General features: G+C 37.0%; 1 protein-coding gene across 1 annotated transcript; it reads left to right on the top strand.

Moving 5' to 3' along the window:
- Positions 1-1,424: 1,424 nt before the first annotated feature.
- DNA2 (DNA replication helicase/nuclease 2) lies at positions 1,425-22,616 on the top strand. The gene is made up of 21 exons (XM_057403257.1): positions 1,425-1,474; positions 2,210-2,389; positions 3,215-3,398; positions 4,768-4,913; positions 6,689-6,814; positions 7,761-7,980; positions 8,489-8,606; positions 8,911-9,076; positions 10,357-10,551; positions 11,497-11,727; positions 12,218-12,334; positions 12,428-12,537; positions 13,604-13,713; positions 14,694-14,918; positions 15,991-16,184; positions 16,295-16,384; positions 16,480-16,672; positions 19,969-20,058; positions 21,026-21,208; positions 21,333-21,481; positions 22,094-22,616. Exons 1-21 carry the CDS (start codon positions 1,464-1,466, stop codon positions 22,146-22,148), a joined length of 3,093 nt encoding a protein of 1,030 aa, XP_057259240.1. The 5' UTR covers positions 1,425-1,463; the 3' UTR covers positions 22,149-22,616.
- Positions 22,617-23,258: the final 642 nt, after the last annotated feature.

Raw genomic sequence — 23,258 nt, 5'->3', positions numbered from 1 at the left:
TTTCTCAACCAGTGATGCCAAAAAGAATTTTAAAAGTCATAGCCTTAACACTTCAGGGCAACTTTTGGTACTAAAGTAATGTTTGGTATTTTTCTGGATTTCAGACTCTTTGTACAAATTCCCCAGACTGCCTGGCATGCATCTAACTTAATAAAAAATATATCTATTTAAAGCATATTTTAAACTTCTATAACCATATTCTGTTAGAAAATTTCTTTTTTAGTGTATAAGAGAAGCAAAATTTCTCTTTTAGTGTATAAGAGCAGCATAGGCAACAAAGAGACTTCAGAACACAAGGTTATCCAGTGATCAAAGTAGAAGTATTTATGTAATCTCTTAATACCATACCAAATAATGTGATTGTGCACTTGATAGTATTACTGCATAATTATTAATTACAAGTAAGCTCATATTAGAGGTTCTGCAATGGAAAGCAACATGAAGGTAATTTACTGCATGTATTTCGGCACTATCCCAAAGAAAACTGAAGGGGCTAATTTAAGTATACTCTTACCTTTTAAAATCCACGCTTGCGCTTTCTGTTAGGATGCCCAACCACTGTTCGAAACTGTTGTCTTTGCAGTACTGGAGCCTCCATGCTGTTTCCCAGTGTTTGGCTGCATTAAATAGATACAAGACCAAACTCTTTATATATAATTTTCATTTGAACTACAGAAAAGTGATACTGCTGTACTAAGAAGATACATAGTACTAGAGTCCTTCAGTCTTTGCTAAAAGTGATGGTCTCAGATCCGGAATCCTTTGCTGAAGAAGTGGTTTTGTGGAAAAAATAAAAAATCCGTGTTGTTTCCATTATATAATAAAAGCTTCTATATCGCCTCAGACAGACTCCGTCTGTCAGGGAGTGTCAGCTCAGAACATAACAATTTCTCATCAGAGGAAAAAAATTGCCCCCATAAGCAGCTGGGAGCAAAAAGCGCATCTTATTTTACGTCATACTACTGCACTGGTATCAGAAGAGGGGCCGCGGCTGTAACAGCACTTGACGCTGTGGAAATAACGACAGGTAGGGCTGAGATCTACCCTGTTATGCGCAGACGTAACCGCCACGGGCCTCAGGGCACCCTCGCGCTCCCTCACGGCGCGGGCCCCACCCCTGCGGCAACGGCTCGGGGAGCCGCACGCCACTTCGCGCCTTCAACCCCGCTTGCCGCCCCGGCGAAGAACCGCCCTCCAGTCAACCTCCCCATTGGCTGCGCTTGCTCGTCCCCCGCCGGTGGCCGAGCTGGGAAGGGCGAGGGGAGGGGCTTTCCCAGAGGCGGGCGGGGGAATGCGTCTGTACTGCGCCTGCGCCCTGGCGGTGTGTGTGTGGGGGTGTTGGGGGGTGGTGTTGTGCAGGCGTGGGGTTTGGGGGTCCTACGTTTACCTTCCTGTTCGCGTTGCGTCGGGGCTGGGCTGCGGAGCTGAGGCGGGAAGAGCCGTGCGTGGCTGAGGACCAGGTCATGGCAGAGAGGTAACAGCCGAGTGGCACCGCACGAGCGCGGGAGGTTTGAAATGTAAAGCGTGGCGCGCGGGACGTGCCTGGCTGCCTTCTCTGCCGCGCCGGGGGCGGGAGGGAGTTCTCAGGGTCGCCGGGGCGGCACGGGCTTCATTTGCGAAGAGGTCAGGAATGCCCGGAGTAGTCGGTGAGAGGAGCCAGCTGCTCTCAGAGCTCCGGCAGACGGGTCTGTGTCGGGAGACTGGCTGCCCTGGCCTCTCTGAGATGTTGGCTATTGGCCAGAGGGGAGCTGAACCTTGAATACCAGTTTTCTAGTTAACTTTAGGTTAAGGGGAGAAAAACTTAGCTGGCTCTGTTTGAGGTACTTGGATGTCTGTGGAAATTCACGTGTGCTTTACAGTGTTCAGGGAGATAAAAGCTTTCTTGCAAGAGCTGGGTTTGCAGTAGGGTCATAATTGATCTATAAATGAATATGGATATATGGGCACCAAAAGGAAGCACTAGCTGCAGTAAATAGCAACTTTATGTCTCCTTCCTTGTGTTTTTTTGTGCCCAAATGCTTGGTTTTCATTCCTCTCATTGAAGAGACAATGTGATGCTTTACTGTTTAGAACTAAAAAGCCACACTAAATATATATGAAAATTGCAGAGGGTTAAAGTTGAGTTTATGCTTGAAGCTTTCCCATTTCTTGTGTATGGGTTGCCTGTTTTCAAATCATGTTATGTCGTTGTAATGAATTGTTAATTCAGTTTTCAGAAGAAAGCAACCAACCTCCCTGACACAATACTGAAGTATGGGTTGAACAACAGATACTGTGTGTTGGAAGTCAGCATACTACAGAGAAATGGAAGTGATGCTGAGAAGCACTTGACAATTACGGCATCTCAGTCTCTGCAAGATACAGAACTGTGCATTCTTAGGAACGGCTGGTAATCCATACAGGAATATAAATGTCTGAAAAGAAGATGAAATATTGGGTTATTAAGTCAATTTTCTTTGTGTTAGCTTTGAGATGAGTCCTAAAAGTGATATGAAATCTTGAAGTAACTTTTATTTAATGCACTATTGCCAGTATATTAGTGTAATAGATACTCACCTTGAGAAAACTGATGTCATGTAACTTGTGTTGAGTGCGTATTGCTACCTTGAAGTTTTAATGTGTCTTTGTACTAAAAAACAAGACAATAAACATGAAGCAGGCTATTTAAGTGTTGCCTTGCAACAATTAAAGTATTCTGCTAAATGATGTACCCTTATCATGTGTATAAAGGTACAAAGCTATGCTTGTAAAACATGAGGTTTTATACAGTCTGTTAAAATAGTCTTAGCTTGAGCTCTCCTGCAGAAGTTTTTTCAAGCAAGGATAGGATTTTAATTTAGGTGTTTGTGTAGTGATTGCATGGTGTGTTAGAAAAGACTAGCTTAGTTTTCTGAAACACATAGGTGTGCATATGTTACTTAGCAACATAAAGATACTGAAATGGCTCTATACATAGATCTGGAATGACCTGAAGTCAACAGGATTTCCATGCATTCCGGTTTTCCTGATGTATGATCCAGTATTCAGAATGACTGAGGTTTTGTCAGTAAAAATTCCTTTATTCGCTTTCAGACTTGATTTAGGTCAACTTCTTAAAAAAGAATTGCAGTAATCTTCTGTTTCAAAGTATGTTGAATCCGCTCTAATAGCGCATAATTTCTAATACATTGTGTCCATAGCTTGCAAATGATTGTTCAAATGTGTTACATTATAGGGAGTCTGTTCCAGTTGTTCCAGGAGACATAATTCATTTAGAAGGCAAGTGTAGCTCTGGTACCTGGGTCATCGATGAACAGTCTGGATACCTGGTTCTTTACCCAGATTTGCTGCTTTCTGGTACTACAATATCAAATAGTATTCGATGTATGAGAAGAGCAGTGCTGAGTGAAAGGTTTAGGGTAAGTGTTAATTCTAAAGCATCAAGTGTATTAATGGGTTACTGTTCCATTGAGACTGGTGGTTTAGTCCAGTGTTAAATTGACCAAGATACTGTATTGCAAAATGTTATTAATAGCTTTTCTTAATGTTTGCAGTGCAATAACTTGGAATGGAAACTGTGTGTCTTTCATTGAACTTCTTGTTTTTCGAGAATTGAAATAATTCTATTTTCTTAATACAGCTAATGGAACAAAAAAAAAAAAGTCTTCCCACTTAAAATTCTGGCAACTGTTTGATAATTTCTTGCCACATTTTGAATGGATGTGAATCCCTTGTGAGTGATCTACCTCTTATTAACCACATGAATACATAGCCATGCTTGGCCAAGTTAGAAGCATCTGAAAAAATCAGCCAATTCATTAAGAATTAGTGTGGCTGATTCGGTAATCTGAATCCAGCGGCTAGAACTTGGAAACAGGAGAAGTTTCTTGTAATATCAGCACTGATATGTGGCAGAGAAGCCACAGCTGCCAGTTTCAGCTGAGGAAAACTTCCAGATGTGGTAGGGGTATAAATCCAAATGGGCCAGGAATCTTAATGGAGAGTACGTGGGCTGGCTGGGAGCCTGTGACTAAAACAAGAAGATTAAAGCACGGGAGAAGACTGTGAAATGGTGTCAGCCCTTCATTAGAGGAGTAATAGGAACAAACTAATCATTTGGAAGGGACAATGCAGAAAGTCCTGACTCTGGGATAACGCCATCCACCAGTTGTGAATGCAACCCACAAGTGCCAGGTCTGTAAAAGATACCAGTAAGTACTTAAACCACAGTGATCAGATTTCCGGTTGTTTGGTGGTGGCTTGTGCAGAGGTCATAACTGATTACTACTTTCAATTCGTATGAGTCTACAGAGCCCAATCCTTGTGATGCTTGCATGGGTTTCTGAGCCATTTTGATGATATTTGGAATAATTCTGTGCGAGTTGCTAACACACAGGAAACTGCTGCATACAAAAAGGTAGTATCTGTAAGATTGTAAAAGGATTTGCATTAGAAAATACTAATATTAATACAACCCACAGGCAAAACTTACTCAAAACAGATTTTAATGTATGTTTCTCACCTGTCAGTCACATAGTGATTGTATCCTAACATTATTAGGGTTCGGACAAAAATGAAAGATAAAGAGGGGAAGACCCATTTCAAACTGTCTGTTTTCACAGTCAGATTTGAACAGGTATTAGTGAAGTGAAAGCCCTAATTGTCTTAGAATTAAATAAGTGCAGTTCATTGTGCAGCAAATAAAACCAAGAAATTTTATAGATAATTTGGCACTAAGTGGGCGTGAATCTTCACATATATACATGTGTTATGTAACATCTGTTGCAGGGCTCAGAGTGTGGTTCGCGCCAAACACTTGTTGGTACAATTCTTCATGAAATTTTCCAGCAATCAGTAACAAATAACTTGGCACAAGAAAAAGTAGAAGAACTTGCAAATAAAATTGTGTATGGACAGAAGTATCTCAAAGAAATGTAAGTGGCATTGCAAGTGACTTTTATGTTTGGAAGACAGGGTAGAAGCACTTGAACTCGCAGACTTATCTTAGAACCTTGTTAGCAGACATATCTTAGAACCTTAGTTTTAATTTAAAAACCATAGTGCTAATATTCTGAGAATGTTCTACCAAATGAACTTGCTTAATGAAACTTCGGTATTTCTTAGTGAGAGCAGTCCACCTTGGCCTCCAATCAGGAGACTTGGAGACACACCATACATAATGGCGTTGGCTCCTTTGAGAACTCACGCAGAGCTAGTCTCGAGGAGAAAAGACAGCGTAGAAAGAATCGCGCCCCACCTATACCACCCAAGGAAACCTTTTGCTGTGCTTTTTGCAGCTGGATTTGCCTATCTCACATTGGCCTTTTTAGTCATCAGTGCGCTTGTAGTAAGCGTGGGTAAAGCCCTTCTCAAATCTTCGCTGGCGAAGTCAAGCCATGATGATGATGATGGATGTTCTGTAGTGTAATTTGCCTTCTCTGCTGAGCAACTTCTACAGATCTGAACTATGCTTCTGGAGTAACTGTATGTGTGGCATGTTTTTTCAGGCCAAGCAGGTTGGAGTGTTTGTGCCTGTAACATTAAATTTCCAGGCATCTTCCAAAGTTGAGTTAAATGTGATAACTGATTTTGATCCTCAGGAGATTAACTTTAAACTTGTGACTGACCAAGCACTGAGTGTCTGATATTTTCATGTTCTTTGTCAGATTACTTAATGGCTCAGTTGTTAGAGGACCTTTATCCTGTTTTCTCTGCAAAGATGGTAGAAATGTGGACTTGATTAAAATGTAATTTATGTAAAAAAAAAAAAATATATATATATACATATTGTTAGGAATTGTATATTGGGCAATGTCAGTATCTGTTAGCCCCAGATGAGCTTGAAGTTAAAATTAATTAAAATATTTATTACACTAGCTCTGTTATGAAGGTAGGTATTTTGAATTGTGACTTCTGAGATGACTTAAAGCCCTTTGTATCACTCTGTGTCTCTGGAACTGATGACTTGCAGTTACTCTTTTTGTGTCTAGGCTATTCTATTAATTGTTAGGATTGAAAAGTAAGTTACATACGTTTGCTGGCTGTGCTCATTTGCACTTATATAAACATTTTTGTGCAAAACTCACTGGTATTTCCCTGTTGCTGTAGAAAAATGACATTATATCCACTGAATTGTAGAATGCCAGCAATGAATTATCTAATGCCACTCGATTAGGTTCAGTTTAATGCGACTTATGCTTTCATGTGTATTCCTAACTGTAGCAACTGGAGATGATCATGATTCCTTTCCATTTAAAATTTAAGATGGTTTAAGGCCTGTCAAAATGTATGTGAAGAAGTAGCACATCAATATTCCGGCAAAAACCAAATGGCTGTCTTTCAATTTTTATTTTTTTAATGGTTTCAATTTTACATAAAGCATAGGATTAGCCATTTTAAAATGCATGAGTCCGGTACCCCTTCTTACAGTCTAGCTTTCATTTCATCACATCTTCTGTGCTGATGCTTTCATTGAGTTACACCTGACATTTTGAAGGCTACATCAGATATGAATACGCGTTCTGTCTTTTATGGTGGCTGTTCAGTTATTGAACCTTAATGAATCTGCCATTATCTACAATTTATAGATGTTTATTAAAACTTGATAGTTATTTCCATTAATCTTGTTGCTATTTCATGAAAAATCTTGTTTGTACCAGCAGCAAATCTAATACTTCTGCCTTGTTATGTGTATGGCTTTATTTTTTAGGTATCATTTAAATCTGAGACAAACGGAAATAATGAGGGAAGTGGAAGAGTATTTGCCATCATTTTTTAAATGGGCAGAAGACTTTTTGCACAATCCAGCTAACCAAAATAAAATGCAACTAAAACTGTAAGAAAACAGAATTAAAAGTTAAGACTATTCTACATTGTGTATCTTGTTTGGTTCACCTTTCATATTTGGATCAACACTTTTCATGCAGATGTGTTTGCATATGGAGCTAATTTATGGCCTTACTGCCAAAATGGCTAATCTTGAGCACTGCAGGTTTAACTGCCAATATGAGCACTAGGAAAGATGTTAAACATTTTGTCAGTTCAGGGTGAACTGATATAAAAATCATACTGGTCTTAAAATCTTTGTAAACTAGGTAGTACAAAGTAGAAATTTTAGTAATTAGAAAAGCAAGCATATTTGGTCTACTGTATTAGAAGTTACAGGCCAGGCTGAATGGGGCTTTGAGCAGCCTGGCCTAGTGGAATGCATCCTTCCCCATGGCAGGGAACTAGATGGTCTTTAAGGTCTCTTCCAACCCAAATCATAGTAGACTATGATTCTATTATTACTGTAGGCATGTGCAAGACTACAAATCAAAATGTGAAATTATTTATTAATAAAAGGTAATTCTTCACTAGGGTAACATTTTATCAGTGAAATGTTTATTTTACCAACTGCTGCTAAGCTCTTGTCTATGACTTCCTGATGTTAATAGCCATGTGTGAAAGTTTTGCTGAGATGGCAGATCTGAATAAAATCTGTATATATATAAAATCAGTGTATATCCTTAAATTTTAAGCACGAAGTATTTTAGAGTGTGGTTATTCAGAAGAGACCAAAACCTATTAAAACCAGTTAATGTGCAGTTTAAAGTAGCTTTCTGATATGATGGCTCCCCTGTAAGGGGAAGAGAGTTTGAGTGAGACTCAATGCACTTTAGATAGAAAGTTAGTGGCTAAAGGGTACCTATATTGCAAAGCCATAAATATTAAATTACATTTTAATATTTCAATAGTAAGAAATAAAGAAAACTTAACTTCCAACTTCAATTTCTTCCTAGGTCCAATGGTGAAAAAATAGAAGATTTCTCTTGTAAGATAGAGATTGTAGATATCTTGGATATTGAAGAGAATATATGGTCTCCCAGGTTTGGATTGAAGGGAAAGATTGATGTTACAGCCAGAGTGAAAATCCATCGCCAGCCTGGAGTACAGTCTAGGGTAATGCCATTAGAGCTCAAGTCTGGCAAGGAATCTAATTCCATAGAGCACAGAAGTCAGGTACAACAGCTGATCTATTTTTGTCTTATGAATATGAAACATTTTGTATGTGGTATCATCTAGATTTATGGATGGCTGATCCTAGCGTGCCCGAAGCTGCTGATACGAAATGAACCAAGCAGTGAGAAGTATATATGTTTACCACTTTCAAATGCATTTGTAGGTTGTTGCTTGTTTGGGGCTTTTTTTAATCTTGGTGTATCTGTTCTTCAGTCTCTTCTTACTGTATGCAAGTATTAGGTTCAGGCAGACTGCTTGAGGAATTAGTGTTATACATCTTTCTGGTTAACTGGCCTGATCTAGAGGTAGTAGCCTTACGTACAAGCTTCTCTTAAGGAAGATGCCTTTTAATTGAAATCCTTGGCTAGGTGCTTACTACTTACAGCTTCTAGATTAGTTGTCATGATAGTGGCTGCTTAACCATACTAATAATGGAAAAATTAAGTACACTGTATAAAGTATTTTGGTTTTAATACATTGTAATAAGTTTTATACATAATGTTTGCAGGTTATTCTGTATACTTTATTGAATTCAGAACGGAGAGTAGATCCCGAAGCTGGATTTCTTCTTTATCTTAAAACTGGTACTATGTACCCTGTTTCTGGAGCTCGCATGGACCGAAGAGGTAAGGTTGTTCCGTTTCCCCACAGATCTTAATTATCTTAATTAAAATGAAACATTTTAGTAATAGTTATAAGGTTTACTCTTATGAACATATCTGTACTTAGGGATCTGTTGCTTGTTACAATGTTACTAATTCCAGTAAGTTTATGCTAAGAACTTAATTGTTCTATTAGTATGCCACTAAGACTTTGCTATATGTTTCTTAGCTGACTAGAAAGTTGATAGCTAGTTACCTTTGCGTTAGTATTACAGACAAACCCAAAACCATACCCTTCAGCTTAGTCTGTTTTTTAATTCTTTGACAGAATTAATGAAGTTAAGAAACCATGTGGCCTTCTACTTAATGCACAGTACACATGAATCTGCCATGGGAAGACAAAATTCACAGCTTGCTGCTTTGCCTCCTGTAGTAGATGACAGTCAAGCCTGTAAATATTGCTCCCAAGTACACAATTGCGTTCTATATGGCAGGTAAAAAGACAAAAGTTTTGACTCGTGTTTTTAAATAAGCTTGAATAATTGTAGATTTTGATACTGTGGTTTCATTTTTGTGGTTGACAGCCTCTTATTTCTTTGAGGACTCTTGCACTCCAAAAGAATGCTCCACAGACCCCACTGCAACTTTTACAGTGCAGGTCCCTACTCTCGCACACACTCAGTGTATTTGCTCAGGTACACTTTCTGCAAGGCAAAGTCTGAGATAAGCCTCAACAAAATACTCGATGATAATAACTGATGTCTGTTGCATCTAAGTAAATAATGATTTTAAAAGGTATATTCTTTCAGCTCTTTGAAATAGCAGTCTTTTAAGGCTGAATTATGGCTGGACAGCAGCACTTTCACTTTGACTCTGTAGGAGACTGCTTTTCTATAGGGTATTACACAAGTACTGATACTGTTGTGGTTTACTCAGGACAAGTGCATTGATATTACTCTGCTTAAGTGTTGCATCTCCTGTTGAAGAGAAGTAATGAGCAAATACTTGATAAATTTTCACATAAAGTTATTGAATTGTTTTAAAAACAATTAGTTTTTACTCATATGCTGCACAAAAAAACAGAACCAAAATTGTATATTGAAGAGATCAAATGTGATATGTTAGAACAGGAGAGATTTTGGGATAATCCTGTGTAAATATAATGCATGCTTGTTTTTCAACTTGTAGGGGTGAAAGTGTAGGTTGAAGGAGCTAGATTAATGGCCATACATGGTAGGTTTTTGTAAACTAGTTTTTGTGAAATATTACTTCTAACATTCAGTTGTTACAGCAAGAGGATTATTGCTAACTGGGTAGCTGTTCATTTTTGCAACAACTTTTTTTTCGTTGCATTTTGTATCTCTGATTAGATATAATGTCTATTGATACTTAGTTTTGAGATAAATTGAATTAAAGTCTGCTTGTGTATTAACTATTAAATCCACTTTCCTTAGCTAAATCTCAATGTAGTATTCATATGTTACAAAAAAGGAATAAAAGATCAACTAGCTGAATGTATACAGTGTTATCTTTGAAATGTCTTTAACTGTTCTTTGGTTAACTTATTGTTCTCCATAATTCAAAATCATAGGATGATGTAAAGTGAACAATCTCATGTTACTAACATGAATAAAGGATATAGATTATCACTGAAATAAAGTTGAATCTATCTGGTGTATTATGGTATATATTTAGATCAGCATTACTTACATATAGACTTACAAGCAAAAAAAGATACAAGTTGATTCTTTCCTGTGTTTGTCTCTACTCCTAGAGCTGTAGAACAGAAGATGGCCAGTGTGTCTTTTCCTCCTGCTATGGTACCCATTATTGAAAGAGAGACCCAGCACCTGAAACCCTCCCACTTAGAGTATTTCAGCCTGTGGTACCTAATGTTAACCTTGGAACTACAAAGTGGAGAGGGTAAAAAGGGATATAAAAATATATGGATGATGCCGTCTTTGGAAAGGTAAGATGTAAACTCTAACTCGGTACAAATAATATTCCCTTCAGTAACAGGAAATGAAGCATTGTAACTCGTCTTCTCGCTACAAGGAATACGAGATGTTTTCTAGTGTAGAATAGTGCTTGTAGAAATAGTCACCTGTGCTACTTGTGCACCTGTGCACAGGTAGAGTTTTTGTGAGATTTATTGGTTTTGTATTTGTTCTATTTTTTTATTTATTTTTTTTTTAAGTGACACATAGGAAGCAGCAAACGGCAGCCTCAGTCTTCAGAAGCCTAGCTCATTGTGCCCTTTTCCTGAGGGCAAACAGTGATGCATTTTGGACTGTACTCCTAGGTGTGGCTGTGAATGTGGGTAAAAGCATACTAAAGGCTCTTTCTTGTTGGCTGAAGTAGCATATTGTTACGCATTACCTAGTCCAGCAGCTGGAAAAATGTAATTGGCAGTTTGTAGGCCCATTTCAAGGCCTCTGTAAAAGTGAAATGTAGCTGAGTTGTTTTAGGTGAAACAAGCAACTCCATAAGCAAATATGGAACATTTTAGTGAAGTGGATCTGTACGTTTTGCTATTTGCTTTTTAACAGGAGATTATAGATAATTTTAGCCTAAATATTAGAGTCAGTTCTTGGAACAAGTATAAGGGTTGACTACTTAATCTTCCTGGTTCTTTGTGTGTGTGGTTTGTGTGTTTTTTTTTTTTTTTTTTCCGTTTGTTTGTTTGTTTTTGTTTTTGTTTTTTTTGTTGCTTTAGGGTTTTTTGTTTGTGAGGTGTTTTTGTCTTGTGTTTTTTTTGTTGGTGGTTTTTTGGTTTTGGGGTTTATTTTTGGGGAGGAGTGGCCATTGGGTTTGGTTGGTTATAGGTGATATGTTTTTTACCTTTTTTTTTTAATATTTCTCTCACTGAGAGTGTCTTAATATTAAAGCGTATTTATTTTTCCTTTATCTTCAGAGAGAAGACTGGAGATTGTGTTGGGAACATGATCAGAGTTGAAGAAGTACAGGAAATTTCTGAGGGAAAGTACCTGCATATCTTCCAACGTGGAGATGGTGCCATCCCTGGAACAAACCTATTGGTTGGTGATCGAGTGGTTGTGAGTGGAGAGGAAAATGGTTTACTTGGTTTGGCTACTGGCTATGTTAACGAAGTCAGTGTGACAAAGGTCTCCTGTTTATTGGACAGGTAATAGAATGCAAGGCGAAATATCTGTTTGAAGACACTATGATACTGCCTTCAGAAAGGGTGCTTCTGGGTGTTCTAAAAGCTCTGACATGTTCTGACTTCTCTGGCTGGGCTTGGGGAAGTACCCTTCAGAAATTTTCATACCGTGATTGAGAAGTTCAATACTTGGTCAGTGTATATGCCTATCTATTCAGCTATGTTGTTTGAATAAAAGCATGCTTGCAAATGCCCATTTACTTGTGACTCCAATGTGAGACTATATGGATACAGTGATTACTGTACTAATAGTAATTTTTGTTGTTTGGACTATATTGCCTTTAAATTGGGCTCCAATAGTGTTTTATTTAGGTCAGTTAAGTGTGTTTCTTCTAGTTAATTGCTTTACCCTAGGACCCCTGACAGATAACATTTAACTTAGTAACAAGTCTTTAATCATCAGCAGACTGCTTGTAAACAGAATTATTTTGTCCATGTTACTGTCATCCTTCAGGAATTTGTCAAAGCTCCCCAAGAACATCATATATAGGTTGGATCATGAAGAAGGCAATTTTGGCATAGGAGTCACTTTTGAAAACCTTTCTAAATTGATGAATGATTCCCCAGTCAGGTACGAGAAATCAAATTAATTTCACACTTACAATATTTTCAGGTGAAGTTTCTCAAATGATAACTTTTCTTGGTTGGGTTCTTTTATCCACAGTGAAAGGCTCCGCAACTTGATAATTGACTTCCACAAACCACGTTTTATTCAGCATTTGAGCTCTGTCCTTCCTCCAGAAGCAAAGGAAACTGTTGCAAATATTTTAAAAGGTACAAAGTGGCTTTCTCAAAAATCCTGTTAGGTAGTGCATCTCTACAGCCAAAACATTTATCATACTAAATATAAGGGGTTTTTCATACTTTTGGTTCCAGTGGTAGTTTTCTGCCTAAAAGTTAAAAACAAGTTTGTACCTTGCATGTTTTCTTTTGATTAAATAAGTCTTAAACTAGTTGGGACACCTGACCAGATATTTGTGTGCAACTTTATTTTACTTCTGTTGCTGCAGCTTGCAATTTCAAACAGTGCACTGTATAATTACCTCCCTAACCTTCACAAAAGGAAGGAACAGGGAAGGCTCTTGGGATAGAGGAAGCAGACTGAGAGTGGAATGAGATAAGCTTTGGTGTAAGCATTCACTTGCATAATCATTCTTGTTGACTTGTTGACTGTTCTGTAGTATGTGATACTTTGTGGTGCTTTTTAATGTCTTTTTTAAAAACAAAACTTACTTAGGTATGTGGCAATGTTTGGTATTCGGTGATAATATTGTGGTGTTCTCTGACAGAGTCTTCTGTGAAAGCAGAAATTTAACTGAATTCTCTTAGAGCAAACAGAACTTTTCATTAAAACTCAGTCTGAAGACTTGTTTTTTTACTTGAGCTTTGCCTAGCTCAAATAGCTGGAATGTACTGGTTATTTACATCAGGCTCGGGAAGCACAGCTCTGACATAATGCTGCTTCTAAACAGAATGATGCTATATGTGCAACTCATTTCCCTTTTCTCTGAGCTGTATGCTTGAGTGTGATAGTGGGTATGATAAAATATAAATGCCTGTACATGATATCATATGGAGGTGCGGAAAAAAAGGCACAAAAGGTCTAAGAATAAAAATATCTTCAGTGATATATTTCCAGTAGTACAGATGCTGTATTATGTGTTTTGTGTATTATGTTTAATATCATCACTTCATTAGAACATACAGACGCACTCTGCTCAATTTTTTTTCTTTAAGGGGTCTAGTGGAGGAGGAAACTAAAGTTTTGTTTTACTAACTTTAGCAATTATTGCAATGTTTATGAAGTATAGACATTTCATTTTGATTTTTCTTCTTAAAGGTCTAAATAAGCCTCAGAAACAGGCAATGAAAAAAGTGCTCCTTTCAAAAGACTACACACTTATTGTGGGTATGCCTGGAACAGGAAAAACTACTACAATATGCGCTCTAGTAAGATTGTGTACTTTGATGTTTAAATTTTTTTATGAGATGTAGAGGATAGCATTAGACAAATTGTGGCCAAAGCATACTGCCCAAAACTGTTGTGACTTAGTCTACTGGTATCTGCATAATTGCAAAGAAAATGCATTTCCTTCTACTTAAGAACTTATATTTAATATAACTAGAAATGTATTTTGTGGAGTAGGAATCTCTTGCTTGTGTAGGAATGTATGTGAGAGAGAGGAGATTGAAGTGTGATATTTAATCACTTCTGTGACACTTTAATATTAAAATTCTTTGGCCCCAAGTGTCCTCAAATCCTGAGTTACAGTTTGGAAAAGGGACTCCTTGGGGAATTCAGTATCTTGTTCACTGTAAATTTTATAAATCCATGGTGCTGCAGCTATGTACAGCCTGCTAGCCGTCTCTAGTTAGCGGTTCTCTTTCCCCAGGAATGGACTATAGGAGCATACTGGATTCAGACTGTGGGCTGAGCAAGTTTTTCTTGAAATTGCAGTGTCATCTCATTTCCAGTTGTCATCAACTCATGGGGAAAGAGGAGGTTGGGAAGCAAGCAGCTGCTGCTATCATTAGATCAGCCTGTTCTACTGAATCCGTTGTGGATAAATTGTCATGGAGAACAGTGCTTGTGGGAACTGGCTGCATGACTTGTTCTGACAGTGAGGATCTTTAGAGTGCAGTTCCTTTTCAGTGCTGTTTGAGTGTGTGTGGATTTTCTTAGCTCTCACTGTTTGTGACATGTATAGTAGGCCTGCTGTTTATGAGAACCATCAGATCTATTGCCCATATTGCTTTGACAATAGCTAACTGGCAGATCTGGTGATGAAAGACTGATATAAATGAAGTCATGCTGGTTATTCACTTCTTCTAAAACTTCATGTTTTTTACCTAGTCAAACATGGGATTGTTGATTCTTCTTTATGAACTAATACCTTTTCTACCTTTTCCTTCCCTTTGCCACTCGTTAGGTGAGAATTCTTTCTGCTTGTGGCTTCAGTGTTCTTCTGACTAGTTTTACACACACGGCTGTGGACAATATCCTGCTAAAGCTAGCCAAATTCAAAGTGGGTTTCCTGCGCTTGGGGCGAGCTCAGAAGGTTCATCCAGATATACGGAAATTTACGGAAGAAGAAATTTTCAGGTCCAAATCAATTAGATCTGTAGCAGATCTGGAAAAGGTCTACAACAGTCAGGTGAGAAGAGTTTTTGCGCTAGTCCTGACAATTGTTAAGGGATAACTACATTAATATTATGGTTGGTTGGATGCCACGGGGAAGGAACTCATCCCAAAGGTGTATCATTGTTATATGAAATCTGAGCTGAAAAAGATACTCCATCTCTTCAATTTCTTTATATCAGTAATGACCAATGTTAACTGTCTGAAAGTTGAAAATCATTGTTTACATCTACAAAAGGTAACTTAGCTTTGTTATAAGTTCCAAAGATTCCAGTGCCTTTATCTGAGATCTTGTGGGGGGTGGGGGTAGTGGACTGCTGCAACCTTCTCTAACATTATGCACCTGTTGCTGCTGTTCCTCTCTTTTTCTCCCGCTTGTGCTTGCTGGGCCATTAATACAATGAGCAGATGGGGAAGAGGAAGTGGTGTGTTGTGGAGCTGGCCTGGCTGAACACGAATTTTTGATTGAAAAATAAGTGCTGCCTGTCTGAATATCAATGCAAACTGTAACTGGAGCTGGGTAAACTGAATCAGTGGCAGCTTTCCATTAAATTTCTTGATAGAATGAAGCTTCGTGGTACTTGGAATAAATGCCAGCTTTGCAAAAGATGCCATTTACTTTTTTTGTTGATAGGCATTGCAGGGGAATGATTAAAGTCATAAGGGAAGTGACTTAATGTTTCATATTCTAGTCATTTTGTATTGCAGTGGAAGCACAGCAGTGTGAAGAACTGTGCTGCAGTTTTATCTTTGGGATTAAAACACCCCAACCAAACATGTAGTTTTCCACAGTAGTCATTTCAGCACACTCCATGGATTGTATATGCGTAGAACCTGATACACTAAACACATGGCAGGAACAAGTTATTTACTACAGTCTGCTATACGATGGTTTTGGTTTGTCCCTTGCAATCAATGCAAGCATATGAGACCAATAGGTAACTAACGTGTACTGGTCTGATTTTGAAGATTAATAATTTGATTTACATTTTAGTTTAGTGGGATTTTTTTTTTTCTTTTAATCTGGAAAATGTAGTACTAAAGGGTATAAGATGTATCTTATCCTTAAAATGTGTCTCAATTTTCAGGCAGTGGTAGCAACATCTTGCATGGGAGTAAATCACCCTATCTTTGTTCAGAGGCAGTTTGATTTCTGTATTGTTGATGAAGCTTCCCAGATAAGCCAGCTCATCTGTCTGGGCCCACTGTTCTGCTCCAAGAGGTTTGTGCTGGTAGGGGATCATCAGCAGCTGCCTCCACTTGTACTGAATGCAGAAGCAAAGTAAGAGAAAATGCTATTGGACAATTATTAATAACATGAATTTTTGGAAAGGTTTTGCTGTGTTTCAAGTGACACATCTTTTTTGGTTTTATTTTTTTGTTTTGTGATAGAGATCTTGGCATGAGTGAAAGCTTATTTAAAAGGCTGGAACAAAACCAAAATGCTGTTGTCCAATTGACTGTGCAATACAGAATGAATAGGTATTTTAAACTTTTATCTACTATATTGGGGTTTTAATGTTGTGGGATTGAAAATGCAAGATTTAATGCCTCTTCTTGTTTTTTTCAATCTTCAGCAAAATTATGTCACTGAGTAACATGTTAGTGTATGAAGGCAGACTGGAATGTGGCTCAGAGAAGGTGTCAAATGCCACTGTTAATTTGCCCAACCTAATAAAATTGAAACTGGACCTTGCAGATGCCTCAAAAACATGGTTGAAAAATGTGCTTGATCCAGGCACACCTGTGTGTTTTCTGAACACAGAGAAGGTAATGTTCTCTTTTCATTATGTTCTCCCTTCAAAATTGTGGTTTTGATGCAAGTTATCAATACAGTGAACGTGTAAAACATGTTCCAGCAGTACCTGTATTACAGTTGCATCTAAGAGCAGCATAAAAGTTTAATTTGGATATTTTAGACAAATTGAATGTGCCATAAAGTTACTTCTTATGTACAGAGTGTAGCACAAAGTGTGTGGCCATATTGGATGCCCTTGCAAGCATAGAATGACCTCATTTCCAGTGTCCATGGTGTCTAGGATGTGTACCAATGTCAGGAATAATTGCAGTTCTCCACTGAATTTCACAGATGTTGTATACACTGAAGTGTGAGGGAGGAGTAAGTTGCTTTAGGTGTGTCCTTTAATGGAGACTCAAATGTTTGCCAGGAAAATGAAACTCTATAGAGTAGTTAAGAATCGTGTAAAGAAACTGACTTCTAAATAAAATGAACAAGAGTTTAAGTGCATGTGGAAAAAGACAAATTAGTACATATTTTCAGTTTTTGGTCTGAAAAGAAACACAGTGTTTAATTAGTGACTTGGAGACATTTCTAAAAATGCCTAAACTAAACAGGGGGACCTTTTCTAGGAATGCCTCAATAGCTGCTGTTCCTTTCATAGAAAATCAGATAGTTGGTCCTTGGAAAGAGATTTATTCCAGCAGAGAACTGGCTGATACACTGTTCATCTATTAATCATACCAAAATTGGTAATCTGAAAGCTGGAGTTCCTGTTCCTCTTATTTTTTTTCTTTTTTTTTTCTTCCCTACAAAGCCCATTCTCAGTACGAGACAGCTGTTCTGTTTGTAGAACCAGCATGAAAGCTTCACTTTCCTAAACGCTCCTGGTTTTGTTAAGACATTAGGCTATAATGTCATGTTTTGAGAGGAAGCCCAAAAAGTCCATGTATTGTTGTAGTTGTATGGGTGGGGGAAGGAGGGAGCCACCCCCTTTCCTCCAAACACAATAATAAATAAAATCAGTGTTTATTTTGTTTTCTTTGAGCTGCTTTTTGTCCCTATCCCCTCCCCCTCCCATATTCTGTTATTCATAGTGTAACCAGGAAAAAATACCGAATGACACCAAGCAAGGTAGCTTAGATTTATTCTGCTTATTTTTCGGAATAAAGCCTCTATTTGTTTCTGATTATTAATGTGACATGTTTGCTACAGTGAGCAAATGTGTTTGTTGCTTTTCTATCCAATCCCGTGTCAGTCTGCCCATCCTCTGACAGTTTGGGTCAGAATGTTTGAAAATTATATCCTTGACTTATCAGTCTTCTGAGTAATTCTAGGCCAAAGTTGGTTTTGTTAGGTTTTTTTTTTGGTGTATTATGTGAATATACTATCATAAGCATTATCTGGCTTTTAGAACCTTTTTCCCCTAAAGTAGTTTTGTACTCTTTACTATGTCAATGCTAGTACGGATAGTAATGAACAGTTCATTAAAACTGCTTTTCTGCTTGAAGAAAAATTAGTCACATGCAGATTTTGAGGCTTATCAAGTGTGATGTTTTCAGAATAGTGAATTTAAAAACAAAACAAAACCCAAACAAGCAAACCCAAAACAACAAAAAAAACCCAACCCCCAAACTCCCAGAAAACAGCATAGCTGTAACAGTGTAGCTTAGCTCTTAATTCAGTTGTGATATGACAGGTCATTACAGTTGGACTGAGTGCATAATGGCAATGTAAAAAAGTTAACTTACAGGAGGTATTAAGCTATGTAGCTGTTGAAACACAAGCTATGGTGAAGCTGCTGTTTTGGAAAAGGCAATGGAATCTTCTAATATGAAGGAAAATACATTCTGCTTCTGTATCCAACATACTGCAAATTAACTATGTCATGTAAAAAACTTTGATGACATGTATAAGAATAGGATTCTTGCTGAAGTATGTAGTACCCTACTTAACACAATACAGAATATTTTTTTCGTATGTGGCTGGAATCCTAAAATAAATGTGGTGCAGTAGCCTACTATTAATATATATATGTGCTGCCTCAAAGACCTCTATTTAGAGTTGCAGCAGTGTTGCACATGGGTTTGTCAATCTCTATTAGATTATTTTTCTGTTCAAGTGCAGTGCTTTAGTGTGCTGGGTATTGAACATAGATTATACTTAGCGAGCTTCCCAGTCAGTTAAATTCCTGGATTTGTGAAGTTCTTGATGCATATTGTACAATGTCAGATTTTATATGTGGTGGCAAGGAGATGCCACTTACCTGGAATACTCTTACAAATATTAACAATATATTACTTTACCTATATGTTAAACATTATAGTGATTCCCAAACTCAGCCATTCAGATTATATTGGGGTGGATGTTTGGAGAAGTAAAACTAGTTGTAATAGGATTCTGAGAGTGTTTCTTTACATCAGGCTATACCACCTTCCACTTTAAGTGTCATAATAATTTGGAAGGAAAACTGAAGAAAGTAGCATCTAAGAAAGCAAAGTTGACCTATGTCACTAGTGTCAGAGGCAAGTAGTGGAACTGGTGAAGTAGTAAATGGCAGTAAATGGGAATGGTAGTAAATGGAATTTGGAGCCAAAAAGCAGTTTAGTGTATGCTCAGTTTTGGACTGTTTGTAAAGGGGTTTGTTGCTTGACCCCAGATGTTTAGCTGTGCCCCAGGTTACTAGAAGGACAATATCATGGACACATTTATTACTAATGATACTAGTTAAACTTTAGAGAAGGCAAGAGCTAAACAAAGAGAAAAAATTGTAAAACTGACACTGATATAACAAGAGTTTACATTATAAGCTTGTTCCTCATTGATACATGATGCAGGGATTCAGTACTACCATTTTGGATAGTTCTTCCTGTAGTTTTAAATGTAGGCTTTGAAACATTAAAAAAGAAAAAAACATCTGCCATTGGAATGGGAAAAATTCACTGTAAACATTCTTGAATGGAAAGCTTTAAAACAGAAGTCCTGTGTGAAATGTGGTTTGTTCTCTTACTGTGTCAGGCTGGGAAATGTTTGTTTTTTTTCAAATGATGTATATTGTATGAACTGTAAAGTCAAAAGATCAAGATTTGCAGTTTATTAAGGTCACTTGCTAATACTAGGAAGTCATTTAAGTAAATTGTTTCAACTTGTTTTGCAAATGTATTCTGAAGTTACTTTAAAGTATAGGCTATTATACTCTGTAAAATTTAGCATTTAGCTGTATTTTTTAATTAATACTGTTACTATAATCATGTATGATATGGCGATCAGAACATAGTATGTCACTGTAGATCAGCAAAAGTCATTATTTTCTGGTTTGTTTTTATAGGTTCCAGCACCAGAACATGCAGAAAAAGGTGGTGTAAGTAACATGACAGAAGCTAAACTAGTACTCTTCCTCACATCCTTATTTATTAAGGTATCTTTAACTTTATTACATTTTTCAGAGGGACAGCTTTATAATTAGTAATTTTTATGCTGCTGTAGTAATGGAGGCTATATGTATGTATATATGAATATATGAATATATACGTATGTATACGAATGTATGTATATATGAATACATACGTATGTATATGAATATATGTATATATGAATACATAAGTATGTATATATGAATACATACGTATGTATATGAATGTATGTATATATGAATACATACGTATGTTTATGAATGTATGTATATATGAATACATACGTATGTATATGAATGTACGTATATATGAATATATACGTATATAGATGAATGTATGTATATATGAATATATACGTATATATATGAATGTATGTAGATACAACATATGTAATGGTTTATTTGTTGAATTATAATCATAAGGATAAACTTAAGGTTAGCTACATGTCAATATAGTGAGGAGCTTGAGGTCTGCATTCTGTTCCCTGTGCCTTGCCCAGCTGGATTTTGGATGCAAGAAAAGCTGGATGCTATATTCTTTTAAGGGATGACTTTCTTGTGAGGTAGGGGTGAGAGATTCGCCTTTCTTCCTTATTTCATTCAGTCAACTTCAGGAGTAGTACAGACAAGGAATTTTGAATGTTCACCTCACCATTTGAGGAAGAAAGAAAAATTAGGATTTTGAGAATATCTTTGTGCTAGGTTAAGGCAAAGATTGGGAGCTTGCAATTACTAATCTTTTTTCAGTTAATACCAGTTATACCTAGAGTTCCATTGGTGATTGGGTGTAGATACAATATCTCACAGCTCTGTTTAAAGAGGAAAAATAATCCTCGAGAGTCTTGTGGCAGTAATCAGTATCCCAAGTTAACTGCAGTGACCGCTTTTTTTTTTGTTTGTTTTGCTTGTTTGGTTTTTTTTTGTTTTTTTTTGGTGTTTTGTTTTGTTTGTTTTCCATTTCTTCTACTTTCAGGCTGGCTGCAACCCTTCAGACATTGGCATTATATCACCATACAGACATCAATTAAAAACAATCACTGATTTGATGGCAAAACTGAAGGAGAATAGAGTGGAAGTCAATACAGTAGACAAATATCAAGGAAGAGACAAAAGTATCATAATTGTATCTTTTGTTAGAAACAGCAATGAAGAAAATGTAAGTTGGTCATATTAATTTTCAGTCGATTTTAATAGATAACCCCCTAATTTTCATAATGCATCTACCTGCATTAAATTCTGAAATTTAAGAATAATAAAAACAATTCACATTTATTTAACAGCTTGGCACCCTCCTGAAGGACTGGCGACGTCTTAATGTTGCTATCACAAGAGCCAAGCACAAGCTAATCATGGTGGGCTGTGTTCCATCCTTGGCCTACTATCCACCTTTAGAGAAGCTACTCTGCCATTTGCAGTCTGAGGCAATGATATCCTTTTTCTCTGTGCTGTTTTGTGAAAGGGGATAGGTAAGATTGGCTTATCGAGATAAGGATGGGAAGGTCTTTGATTAGTTAGGTTATACTTTTAACACTTATTGGCAACACAGTCCAAAATGTGATAATTAAATATGCCAAAAATATACTTGAGATCAAGCTAATGAATGGATTTAGAACCTTCACTATCTTCAAAAGCAGAAGCAGTTCATGCTGATTTGCAAGTCAAATTGATATTTTCTAGTTTTGAGGCCTGAATTTTTACTGTTTAATGCTTTTGTGGGTGTTTTTGGTGATCTAGGCATCTAATGTCAGTGTGATTTGTTTTCTGCCTAAGTACCATGCATTTAAACACATCTGGTGAGAAAACTGTTCACGAGTAATGCTGCTAGAATGGAAAACGGTTTAACTTTCAGGTGACTTGCTTAATTCTTTCTTTCTCTGGCATTGTACTGAATTTGCTCTACGTACAGCTTTTTCCATGTCCTGTTTAAACAGGAAAGACCTTGTTAGCTGCATTCTTTGCAAACACCAACACATACTCAAACAGGTTTTGTGGGTTTTTTGTGAAAGTGACGACATCAACGTGATTCCTTAACTTCCTACATCTTCAATCTTCCAGCAGGGGCTCATGAAAGTCTCCACATGTGTAATATTTTATGATTGTGAAGTTGAAGAGTTTTATAAGCATTTGTATATTTCCTTCTGGTGCTGCTTAATTTAAATGATTGCTTAGTGGAGTACAAGGGCTGATGTGCATTGTTTACTCTGAATGAAGCAAAACCAGAAACAAGATTCAGTTATTTTAAAGGTTTCTTTTTGGAAAAAGAACAACATACGTTTCTATGTTTAAGATGGTCGGTTTGGTACCGGTGTACTTCAGACAAATCAGAAATATGAAGTACTCTTCCTTCAGATACTGGATAGCTACTTTTATTTTCACTTTTATCTTGATAAACAGTTATAAGGGAATGAAGAAACTCTTGAGGAAGAGGGGGAACCAGGGCTGCATTGTGTCATAGTTTTCTGGGCTGAGTTTGGTTTTAAAGACTTAAAAATGTAGTCTACATACAGTAATTCCATTTCTTAGAATTCCTAAATAAGATACTGTGTTTTTGTGCTATTGGGGGGGGGGGGGGGGGGGATTTTCTCTTCCTCAGAGCCTCGTAATGTTCCTTAAAGGATGCTTCTGCTTTTTTAAATACCAAAGTATTTATTATGTATAAATATATTTTTATATTCATATAAATAATGCAATTAATCTATTATAAACATCCCATGACTTTTCTAATCTCTTGATTTTTGCATACATCTGGAAGAGATATGTTGTTGATTCACTTTTATGAACTAATTTAGCAGATAAATCTGGACGAAATAATGCCCAGAGAAGCATCTTATGCCCATATGAAGATCATAGTAAAACTCTAGTTTCAGTTTATCTAATCTGTAGTTTTTTCTTAAACAAAAAACCCCACAAACAACCTCCCCAGAGCCCCAAAACTAGAGATGCAGCTTTATGAATAAGAAGTTTACATGCTCAGGTTGTATTTTTTGTAAAGGTAAGAAATATGTACAATGCAAAATGTCCTTTACTTAACAGATCTGTTTTTGTTTTCTTTTATACTACCTCACACTCTAAACTATTACTGAGAAACTTCTTTCCAAGATTGCTGGTGGAAACCTGAAAACAGATTTTTTTTTTTTTTTTTTTTTAATGATTGGTATGCGTTTTCTTTTGGGTCAGTGTCAAGTAGTTGTGTGCATAGATAGAGT

The sequence above is a fragment of the Pezoporus wallicus genome, unplaced genomic scaffold, assembly GCF_028554395.1.
Source record: "Pezoporus wallicus isolate ANWC-B61680 ecotype Strahan unplaced genomic scaffold, APGP_CSIRO_Pwel_v1 contig_4264, whole genome shotgun sequence".
NCBI lineage: Eukaryota > Metazoa > Chordata > Aves > Psittaciformes > Psittacidae > Pezoporus > Pezoporus wallicus.
This window is presented reverse-complemented; position numbering and strand designations above follow the sequence as displayed.

Bases quoted from the DNA above. Each gene is read 5' to 3' on its own strand.
- DNA2 (XM_057403257.1), top strand. The intron at 3,399-4,767 runs GTAAGTGTTAAT...CATCTGTTGCAG, and splicing joins TGCTGAGTGAAAGGTTTAGG to GGCTCAGAGTGTGGTTCGCG. The intron at 13,714-14,693 runs GTAAGATTGTGT...GCCACTCGTTAG, and splicing joins CTACTACAATATGCGCTCTA to GTGAGAATTCTTTCTGCTTG.